This window comes from Parasteatoda tepidariorum, chromosome 3 (assembly GCF_982258835.1).
Source record: "Parasteatoda tepidariorum strain Cologne lab strain chromosome 3, Ptep-v5.0, whole genome shotgun sequence".
NCBI lineage: Eukaryota > Metazoa > Arthropoda > Arachnida > Araneae > Theridiidae > Parasteatoda > Parasteatoda tepidariorum.
The window spans coordinates 94,655,619-94,668,006 of NC_141757.1; the positions used below are offsets into that span (position 1 = coordinate 94,655,619).

General features: G+C 29.4%; 1 protein-coding gene across 2 annotated transcripts in view; it reads left to right on the plus strand.

The window, feature by feature from the left end:
• Positions 1-12,388, plus strand: part of LOC107446988 (receptor-type guanylate cyclase Gyc76C) — a 223,867-nt gene that overhangs the window by 198,620 nt on the left and 12,859 nt on the right. For both annotated transcript variants that reach the window (XM_043041318.3, XM_087159811.1), the window contains exons 15-17: positions 696-842; positions 2,682-2,868; positions 8,047-8,187. In XM_043041318.3, coding sequence (XP_042897252.1) covers positions 696-842; positions 2,682-2,868; positions 8,047-8,187 — 475 coding nt within the window. The remainder of the gene's footprint in view (positions 1-695; positions 843-2,681; positions 2,869-8,046; positions 8,188-12,388) is intronic.

Genomic DNA, 12,388 nt, shown 5'->3' on the forward strand with positions numbered 1-12,388 from the left:
TATAGCCAAAGCAAAATATATCAATACAATAGTGTAAGAAGCACTAAAAAAAATTACAAAAAAATTACAACAGATAAAATAGAACGCAATAAGTAAAAATATCACGTAAAAGCAGAATATAAAATGTAAAGAAAAAACGGAATAAAATATGAAATGAAATCTATAAAGCGAGTAGCGAATTCAAATGAACTTACATGAACGGGAAATTTTTTTTTTATTATTATTTTTCTTTTTTTCCCCTTTTTTTCATTATTCGGTAATTTTCCTCTTGTTTTCTCTACATTTTGAACTTATTTTATGAGTTCTATTTACTTATATATTACTTATATATCACTTTACTTATATATCTACTTACATATATATATATATATATATATATATATATATATATATATATATATATATATATATATATATATATATATATATATATATATATATATATATATATATATATATATATATATATATATATATATATATATATATATATATATATAATGCAATATAATAAGGAAATTGTCGTTTCCTTATTATATATAATTAATATACTTCATACTAAGATAATATATAATACAAATAATTTTATATTCAATATACATAATACTTTGTTTCAATCTGCACTTATTAAATAATATGGCAAATAATAGGGATTATACTTAACCTAGTAATAATATAACTAAGTTTCAACTTAGAGATGCTGTGGAAAGCACCGGAAGTCTTGCGCCAACCATCACGGTATCCAAAAGGTACGCAAAAAGGAGATGTTTATTCTTTTGCCATTATTCTTCATGAAATTATCTTAAGGAGAGGTCCCTTTGGAAATAAGCTTCCAGCTGAAGGTAAGTAAACAACAATGATTATTTACCCTTTTTGTATACTTGCTTTTGCTATCAAATATGAAGAAAATACCATTCCTAGTTTTGTATTGAAGGCGAAATTACTTCATGTTAGAGTTATAATTCTAGTTTGCTTTTGAATGAAAAGATATATAACGGAATAATATTTCTAACATAATATGCTAGTGTGTAATATACAAAGTACACTACTAAATTGATATGCTAAAGTTAGTTGTAGCTATCAGTACACAGTACCATATATTTCGATGCAGAGTATATGTATATTTATATGCAGTTAGACATTAGGGTCACAAGTGGGGAAAAATAGGTTCAGTAAAATTACTGTAGAGAAAGACGTAATTAAGAAAATCAAAACCTATTTAATAAATTAAACTAAATTTCTTCAGACAATCAAACTGATTTCGATGTTTTTAATTATGCTCTGAGAAAAACAGTAGAGTCAAATCTACCAGGCTGTCATAAAATGTACCCTTGTTTCTGTAATAACTATATGTTCTTATTACCTCACATCAGGCAAATCTTAAAATGGGTGCCTGTTTTTGAGCGCTTGAAACACGCCGAATGGTAATCTTAAACTTTTGTATTTTTTAAATTTTCTAAATAAGTATTATTTTACCGCTTCAGTTTCTTGGGGTTATCTATTCTATCAGAACTATAATTTTAACTACCAGAATTTACGGAAAGCTATATGAAAAAAAAATCAAATGAATGGTATAAAAACAGTAAGTTTTGGTTTTATTAACCAGAATTATGGCTTTTTTTAACGAGAAATGTCATTGCCATACACTACAATATTTTATCAGAATTTATTTTTCAGTGTATTTAATAAAAAAAATCAACCAGTAAGAACTTTCAACACCTTAAGAATTAAAAAGAGGTGGAGTTTTTAAAGAGGTGTTAGTTTTCTAAACATTAAAAACAATTTATGTTATTATATTTACGTAATGGCTTCTTCCACTTAAACATATACTATCTGCAACAGTACTGTGTGAAAAGGTAAAAATAAAATAAAGAGAAATAATGGGAAACATCGGGCCACGCAATCTTAGCGAGGAAAAAAATATTTAATTTAGAAGTAGGGTAATAGGACAGATTTAGTTTTTTTCAGGACTGAATAAGGAATTTTACTCTAATTTTAAAACTTCGAGATTCTTGGCTCAAACTTTTTGTTTCTTTTGCATTCTAAAGTAGGGAAGTTCCGAAGCAGAATCGATTTTATTTCTTGTTTAAACGAGAAATACCAATTCTTTGTGTAAAACTGATTATCATAGAAAATAAAAATACGAAATTCGAAGTTTCTCAAATTGAATTAACCATTGGAACAATTCGTATAAAGAATTGAATATTTTTAGTTAATTACAATTTTGTTCATTGTACATTTTTAGAGACCACGTTTTGATATATTTATTTAAAAACGCCTATTAAAATATTATTATTATTTTTTACCTTAACAAGCTGCCTTAAATTACTTAAAATCGCCTTTTAAAATTTTAATTTTTAAGCTAGTATGAGGTTTAGAATTAAAGAATTATTTCAAAGACATTTCTTGAATTAAGTTATACAATAAAGGCGTGGAATTGTTTTAAATTTTAAGTGAAAATTTTTTTGAATTAGAAAGACATTTTTATGACGGTATAAAATATGCATTTGGGGTTTCTAAAACTTAACGTAGAAGCTTGGACCTTGTTAAAAATTTTGAGACACACATGCTTAACGGTTTGGTACAATATATTGTTAAAGTGAGATGTGAGTATGATTTTAGCATACAACCAACAATCTTTTTAACTAGTAATTAGTAACTCTTTCCTCCCCTTTTTTTAGAAATAATAACTAGAGTTCAAGAAGGACCAGATAAGATAAAAGGGGACGTATTTCGCCCATCATTAGAAGATGTAGATGTTCAGGATTATATCCTGCATACAATGAATGACTGTTGGAGCGAAAATCCAGAACAAAGACCAGATTTTCGCCACATCAAGGAAAAACTGAAGCGCATGAAAGATGGGATGTGAGTAAAATAAAAAAATTATTGAAATATTAACAAAAATAATTACTTCTCAAGCATCTTTTTCAGAATGTTTCGTTTCTAAACATACTACTATTCTCATTACAACACTGCTATTTCATATACATTATTTACAATAAGATACCCCCCATTTTGAATTTAACAGACGGTTTCTTTTATAACTTATGTTATGTTCTCTTAAAAAAAAGTTATGGTTAAAATAAATAGTTCTCGCAGGAATTCATGCGACAGGTCATTCGTTTTCCCTCCCAGACATCTTAGTTTCAGTTCAGTGGGGAGAGTAGTTATCGACAATTTCAACCGTCATCTATAAAAGGGTACCCCGACATAGAGTCGAGTTAACATGTGTTATATACTAGTGAATTGTAGTTGTAATTTTGTAGTGGTAGATACGCTACAGTTCTAATTTCTTTTAAAAGATGACAATACAAGTCCCTTTTACTGTTATTTACTAATACAAACCTCTTATATTCATATATGCAAGTTATATTTTCCAATTGCGATATGCTATTGTGATCATATACCAAATACCATATAAATACAATGCTTAAAAAATATCATAATGTGAATTTTGCTGAGTGAAAGATTTCGAAAAATTGCGGCATGATTTTCAATAGCGTATTTTTTTATTTACGAATTTGCTACGTACAGTGCCATTTGTTAAAAGCTTTTTGAAGTAAATACCGAAATTCTAATGGGAAGCATCTATTGCCTGCTTTTTAGAATGCATCTATGATCGCAAAAAACATGTTTTTTTTTCTAATTTAATTGCTCTTTCTTTTTTTTGTAGTAAATTTTTAAAAAGTGCTATTCTAATTAAGGACAACTTGCACATGCTTTTATTCAAAGCTTTTTCGAGAGAATAATTTTTTTTTGTTGAAACATTGGTTTGTTCCTTAACGTTACGGCTCATGGTTGTGTTACATTTATAAACTGAATCTGTTTCTAGCAGGACATGTTTTAAATGAGTAATGGAAGTATGGAAAGTGCTTTCTTTCAAATGGAAAGTGCTTCCATTCATTCGTTTGAAATCCCAGCGTAAAAGGTACCCATTGAATGTTTCTAGAAATTTTTTTTCACCTTTAAAAATATTGAAACTCACTAAAATATGATGACACATTTTTTTGATTATTTAAATTTCTTATGGGCTTTCTTTCTTGCAAATCGGAAACATCTGTAAGATGACATTTCATCTTGTATTTTTTCAATCGTATTTAATGCATAAATGTTAAATTCCATTCTATATGAAATTTCACATAAATACTTTTTATTCATTGCGAATAAAAGTAATTTCTATTTACAGCTTTAATCAGTGTAAAACGGTCAATAACGATAGCAGAAAAATTAAAGAATAAAAATGAAAGCCAGTGTTGTTAAAATATGCAATAAAACCTCATATTCCACCTTCTCAAAAGATATGTTTACGTTTTGAGCAAGACTCGTATATGCTTACTATTTTTTATAGTATAATTAAGATTTTAAACGCTAATTTTTTTTTCTTGTTCGCATATTAATTATATTTTTTTTAAAATTGTATTTACTGTTAGTGTAGTGAAGTAAGATTACGTTGTCAAAATATTGCGCACTTATACTTTGTTCTTCTTGGTATAATGGCTCATTTTCTCCTTTTATCCGACTGCACATCAACTATTAAAGCATGTCTTCTATTCTCTGGTATATAAAAGATTCATACAATCTCTTTTACTGTGGATATTTCTTTTTGAAAACAGTAGTTCTCTATCAGAAGGAGTAACACGGGGTAGTTTATATTTCATTGAATTACTTAGAATAAATGATAAAATGTATTTTAATTGCATATATATATATATATATATATATATATATATATATATATATATATATATATATATATATATATATATATATATATATATATATATATATATATATATATATATATATATATATATATATATATATATATAGCATTCTAAGTCAAAACAAAAAGGACAAAAAGAAAAAAACGAAGAAAATTAAGAAAAATATTGTATATTGTATTGATATATTTTGCTTTGGTTATATCGATATAATACACTGCTGGACAATTGCTAAGGACGGATAACACTATCATCCATACCAACCTCAAAATGAAAGGAAGCAAAATGTTGAAAATTAGAATAAGTGCGGGATGTAGTAAGAAGAGGTATGCGTATGCAAATTTTTTTTTCCACGTCTGTTCATCACGTGATAGCGCTAATAAGAGCTTTAAAGGTTTTGACGCGTGTGGAGAGTTGTTGCTTCAAGTCAAAGTTTTACAGGAAAGATTTAGTTGACAAACTTGAAATTTTCGGCATGTCTTTCCGGTATCACTAAGATGATTTTAAGCATGACCGAATTATTGGAAAGATCGAAGAAAGGCGAAAAATAACAGATGTTGCCAGGGAGTTCGACATCGCTCAAAGCGTTGTTTCACAGCTGTGGAAATCATTTAAAACTACTGGAATGTGTAGTAGGCTGCACGGGGGAGGTCGTGTTAGAAGTACGACGCCTGCAGAAGACAGATACATCGTCCTATCAGCAAAAAGAAACAGGAGCACCACAGCTCAGCAGGTAACAAATCACTTTCTTGCTGCCACAGGAAAGCAGATTTCCCGAAAAACTGTTGCCAGACGTTTGAGGGGAGGAGGACTATACGCCCGCAGACCTGTTGTGTGTGTCCCATTGACCAGACAGCACCGTACGGCCCGTTTGCAATGGTGTCGTGAGCATCACAATTGGAGTGAACAGGACTGGGCATGCGTACTATCCTCAGATGAGAGTAGGTTCAGTCTGTCATCGGATTGTAGACGCCTACTGATCTGGCTCGAGAGTAGTACTAGTTATTGTCCAGGAAAGGGACCGATATCCGACATGCATTGTCATGGTGTGGGCCCGCATCATTATCATTGGCCGCACGCGCCTACATGTGGTTGCGAATGGGACTATGACGGGCCAACGATACACTGATGAAGTTCTACATCCTCATATTCGTCTTTTCCGTGGTGCTGTCGGTGATAAATTTGTTTTTATGGACGACAACGCAACATGTCATCGAACACTCGCTGTTCAGGATTGTCTAGACAGCGAGGGTATTCAACGCCTCGTATGGCCATCACGTTTTCCAGATCTGAACCCCATTGAAAATGTTTGGGATGCTTTGGGGAGGCAATTTGCTGGTCGAAACTATCCTCCGACAAACAAGAACACCCTTATCCGTGCACTGATAGAGGAATGGGATAAATTGCCTCAGCAGCTGCTGGATAATGTTGTGCAAAGTATGATACGACGTATAGAATGTTGCATCACATTCCACGGTGGACATATCCCGTACTGACACCTTTCTTCAAGTTGCCTGCTGACATTTAGGTGCATTGTTCCATTTTTTCGTGCGCAGCATCAAATGAACATTTTTTTCTTTCAGGTGTTTCATAGCTTTTGTACTTTCCAGAACAATGAATATTCTTTATTCTAACATCTAAACAGTGTGACAACTATATTTTATCCTACTAGGCCTCATGTCCCGCTTAATGTTATGCTACATTACAAATTTGTGATCCGTCCTTAGCAATTGTCCTGCAGTGTATTAGAAAGAACTCCTTTTTGTTGATATAATTGTGTGAGCTGATGAAAGGATTATATCGTTCATTTTCTGAATTTTTATTAATTTTTTCCTCTTTTTTCAGGTTTTTTTTTTTTTGGAGTTTCATTATTTTTATTATTATTTTTTTAGAAATTAGAAATTATACATAGGTTAATTCATAATAAATAATTACGAATCATAGTCAATCCCAATCGAAATTATATAGTTGTATGTCTCCACTTATAGCTAAATGTATAAGAAACATCATTGCGCTATTGATATATTGTTTACTAGATATTATTTATCAATGATTATCGTGCGATGCTTAATGCACACTTACCAGCTCCGGTGACCAGCTTGGTCCCCATTTTCAGGTTCATCATTTCATGTTCAGTCTAAGGGGGGATATAGCATTTTAACAATTTAAAAAAAACTGCAACTAGCGAATCTTTACTAGATTTTAAATTCTAAATCATAATTTTCAGCGAACTACTAATAATATCGAAAATTTAAGGGCATTTAAATGGAGATCATTTTCATAGCACTCTACGGAAAAACTGAATTAATGCCAAATCTATTTTAAAGTAAATAAAAAAAAATAATTAATAATTTTTTTTTGTATTAACCATGGCAAAACGTAATTTAAAATCATTACGGTAGATAACGATGTTCATGTGAGAGATCGCATCATTCATGTGAGATAGATTTTGCAAAGTATTACGGTTTTCCCTAACTCAAACACTAATGTTACTTAAATTTCATAGGGCAAGTGCTAAATTTTCTCCACTAATTGCAGTACCACTAAGTGGTATAAAATAACGTTAGCGTTAAGGTTAACGTAGCACAAAATCTATACAAAATCTTTCTAATATTGGTTTCCGCTAACTCCTACGCCAACGTCATTCGAGCTTCACTTGCGTGAATATTTCCTTATAAATTACAGAATCACTATTTAAATTAAAGCGTAATGGTTAACGTACGACAGCACAGTACAAAATATTTTTCATTTTCGTATGAAATTTTGATGCCTTATAATGCGAAGCGTGGTATGAAACGGCATAAACAGACAGATAAGTTAACGTGAAATTTTTAGTGAACAAGACATGCTAATTTTGTTTTTCAAGGGAAATGTTACCATAATTTAGAAACTCATTTACATTATAGAATTATTACGTATGATTTGAAAAAGAAAGTAATTTTATTATTGATAGTTTCATAATTTACGTAAAGTGTGTCATGAACTGTTCAGATACGACAATATCAAAATTTTTTTGTATATCTTCTATTAGTATATTTTCCTAACTTAATTTCATTTGTTTAAGATATATCTGTAAACCTTTAGAAATAGTCACAACTTTTATTATTATTTGTCATTTTTTTAACAATTGTCAGTAAGTAGTGAAAATAAATTCAAGAAAATTTATGGAAAAATATAGACTGCAAATCATTTTATTTATTATTACTTATTAAGCAAATGAAAAACATTTATGTTTCTTATGCAGAGTTTAGGGATCAATATGCTTTATTTTTCTAGAAACTGTTTTGAAAGTTAACTATTAATAATCCGTTTTATGCATTAGGACATCAAATATAATGGATAACATGATGGATATGATGGAACGATATGCTAATAATTTAGAAGATCTTGTAGAAGAGAGAACGTCTCAGCTTGCTGAAGAACAACGAAAAACTGAGGCACTTCTACACAGAATGTTGCCAAAGTAATATTCTGTTTTGATCATTATTTCTGTAGTGATTTAACCCACCTTTAAAACACAAATAGTTTGCGTTTTATAGAAAATAAGAATTAGATAGAACTAGAACCAGATTGCTAAGCATTACTGCTTTTGTCGATAAGCAAATTTTTGAATTAAAATTTAAAAAAAGAGAATTCAATGAAAAACATTTTAATTTTTCCCCTTTAATTCAAATGTAGTTCCAAATTTACTTATTGTAATTTGATAAAATTTTAAGTCGAACCAGTTTGCTAGGTTACCTGTGATATTTCATCTCGGTTAACATTGAAATTCAAACTTGTTAGCTTTTTCTTGTCTAAAGTTTGGTTGCTGTATTCATCTACTAATTCTTTTCGCCAAAAATATTCATTATTTAGCAATGTTGTAAATTTGAAATATTTATTTTTCATTAACTATTTTAATTGCATGTATTGATTGCACCGTAAAAAAATCCATATCAGTTTACGGTACTGTCAAATTCATTTTTACCAGAATCCATTACCGGAACAAAATATCTGATGTACCGTAATTAGTACTATAATAATGTAGTATTTATTGTTCTAAGCACACTGAGAAGAAAAGTGTGGTCAAAACTACCAGAATATGGCAACATTTACTGTAATTTTGGCTCTATGGAAACACCAAAAAGCTCGGTAATTTCAACAAGCAATTTGGTAATGATTTTGGTAAATTTGACAATAAAGTCAGATTTTATAATAAGTGATAAAGTTTGCTGATTGCGGTAAAATTTGAAAATCTTATCTTGATACCTTTCTATGGCATAAAAAACCACTTATTTAGTTAAATTTACTCTTCAGATGTTAATACCACATATTTTTTACTAAATAAGTGGCATACCAGAACCGCAATTTCTGATGAACCATATGATTGGAAAAATAACCACATGAAAGGTTTAAATACCGTATATTTAAATCTTTATTACCAGAATTATGCTTTTTTTCCTATCAGAAATATCATTATCATATAGTATGGTAGTTTTAACAGTTCAATTTTTCTTTGTGCTGCTGTCAATTTATATATTACGCATTAATCCATTAATTATTAGTGTTTTATTTGTTACTAGGAGGCTTTGCCCCCTACTCGCTGGCGCTCGCCAACCCCCGGAACTGCTTTCGCAGTTCATTTCGGATTGCTTCGCAATCCAATGCTCGCTTTGCTCGCTCATTGGATACGTTCTTAACGTCTAGCTTTTGTATACTTTTTTGAATACTGATGTTCCGAAAACTTTTCACTGTAGAAAATTCTAAACCTGTACATTTCAATATTAATTTGAAATTGCAAACAGTTGACATATTTTGCTTAATCACACTATTCTAAATTTCAGTTGTTGAGAAAAGTAACTGTTGTAAGTTTTGTTTTAAAGTCTTTCCCACCAGAGGGCTAAAGCCATGTGTTATAAAACAATATGAAATAGTAGTCTGCCACTGAATGCCGGATGTAAAGCATCGGCTTCGATGAAGATAATTTTGTATTTTTAATTTTCTGAAGGGAACCACCCTAATAATATGGAATTTGTAAAATAAATGTATATATTTTTGATTGTTGATGAAGCCCATCATTTTGTGTTTTCATCAGTGTTCAGAAGCAGAACAACTATAAGTTTTTTATTTTATCACAGAAATATAAAATATATAAAAAACAAAGAAAAGAGTAAGAAAATGAGTATAGTCATAGAAAAAGTTAAAATTATAATATAGTATTTGTCAGTTAAAATATATCTTCTTGCTTAATTCATTGTTAATAATTCAAATTTCTCTGAGGCAAATCTAAACCTTAATTTTGTTCTAAATGTCAGTATTCAGACACACAACAGAAGTTTAATATGAAGTTCTAAAATGCAAATATACATATATATATATAAAAAAGGGATCATAGTAATTATATAAGTAAAAATTAAGGTAGTATTGTTAAGTTGAAACACAATATTTTTAGTTTTGATGTCAGCAATACAATTCAATTTTTCACAAAAATGATTGTTTTCATTATTAAATTCAGTGTCAACAATTCAAATTTTTTTGAGGCAACTCTTAACCTCTAAATATTAATTTTTTTTTTATGTACACATTTCTAAATGTCAGTATTCAACCACAAAACAACTTAAAGTCCTCAGATTTAGCATGAAGTTGTAAAATGTAATGAAAGAGGGTCATAGCAATAATGTAAGTAGAAGTAAAGTTAGTACTGTAATATTAAAACAATATTTTTAATCAATGAGCCAAGTTCTTCAAGAAGCAGCTGTAGAAGTAGCTGGATAGAATTTTTTTTATTTAAGACTTTTTATAGAATTTCTTTAAAAACACAATTGTTAATCTGGGCATTTGGCGATACAACACTTATAGAATTGAAGGATTTGTTACGTCAAGCTCTCAGGTATCATAATTTTGATCTAGTTGCGCTTGCATGTCATTTTGATTTATGTTGCAAAGTTAACTTTCAAAAAATTCTATGACTGGCAAAAGCATTTTTATTTTTTAAGTTGTTTATTTTAAGTTGTTTATTTTTATTTCTTTTAGAATTCGTAATTTTTTTAGCGAAATGTTTTTAACCTAACAGAATTCTTTGCCGACTGTTTTCTGTATATTTGAAGAAAATAAAGTAAATATTAATTTAAGTGTTGTGAAAAGAATCTTATTTAGTTGTACAAAGTACTTCTTTAAAAATGAAAACTGTTACCACCAGCGGAAAAGAAATACAGCCAAAATTTGGGAGCCACGTAAGAGAATTATATATAATAGATATTATTTTAAACAGTAAACAACACACATTAAAAAGCATGCCACAGAAATTACGTGATTGCCAGGGTCACTGTAAGAATCGTCGACAATAGATGGCGCTGCGAGATACGAAAAAACTTGAGAAAAGAAAAGAAGCTGGGAGGTTCTCTAGCTTGGTGTGAGAAGAGTGGAAAGTTCTATGATGGAGTGCGAAGTTTCATCGATTATGTGATTAATTACTATTATTTTCTATATACTTCATGTTTGTGCCGTGGCATAAGTATGCATCTAAATAAAATCGTTTATGCCAAGAAAGGTTTATGGTGAAATCATTTCACATTGAAAAATCTGAAAAAGAACCTGCGAAATATTACTGGCGCAGCCGCCGAAGATGATGCAGAACCAAAAACCAGGTGAGAGCTCACTTTATATTTGTAAATGTATGCTCCCATAAATAAGTAATTATAATTATTTGGGCGAAAATTATACAAAATGGAAATTAAATGTTTGTGTTCCGACATGGAACATTAATTTAGTTTACTCGTCAGAGTACGAACACGCCAGTGTTCTAAAGTGAATTCTTTTACTCGCCAGAGTACGCAGATAGCATATTTCTAAAAAGAATTTGGTTGTTCTTGTTGTTTTGATTTTCGTCCCAAATAATTGAAAATTTTATTTCATTATATTGAATTTATTGTGGTTTTTAAGTTCTGTTTTGGAAATTGTTGGAAGCACGCCAGTGCATAACATATAGCGTGGTATCGTAATTGAAAATTTTATTTGATAAAATTGAATTTATTGTGGTTTTTAAATTCTGTTTTGGAAATTTTTGGAAACAGCATAAAATATAACATTGCAATCGTATTTCGAAAATAAAGAATGCTGAATGATCTATTATTTATATCAACTAAGATTTATTAAACCAAACAAAAAAAAAGCATAGGTTGTATCACATAACGGAATATAATTTGGCGTCAACCAACCTTGGAAGTCTCATTCTAAAACGATTGTTTTGTTTCTTTTATTTTTGCATAAAATGTTTTTTTTATTTCTGAAAGAAGAGGCAAGTGTCTTTTAATAAGAAAAAAAATACAAAACTGAGTTTGTTTTATTCTATTTGATTATTTTGATATTGAATTGTATCATTGTTGAATTTTTTTATACGTATGATATATTTTGTTTTCGTACATTTTAATGAGAAATTTATACGAAAGTTATTTATAAATTTCTTATCGCATTTAATGATTTAAAATATTCAGTTAAAGTTTTCATTCTCACGTAGAATTTGATTTTTGTTCTAAGAATAATTATTTTGGTTAAAATAATTTTTATGTTTTGAATTTGTGAGCTTGTAGGAAAGTATATATTATATCTAGTGTAAACAAAGTATTGATTTAAAATGTTCATAAGTGTTAAGGTTTATTATATAACAAATCGATAGCTGAATATTA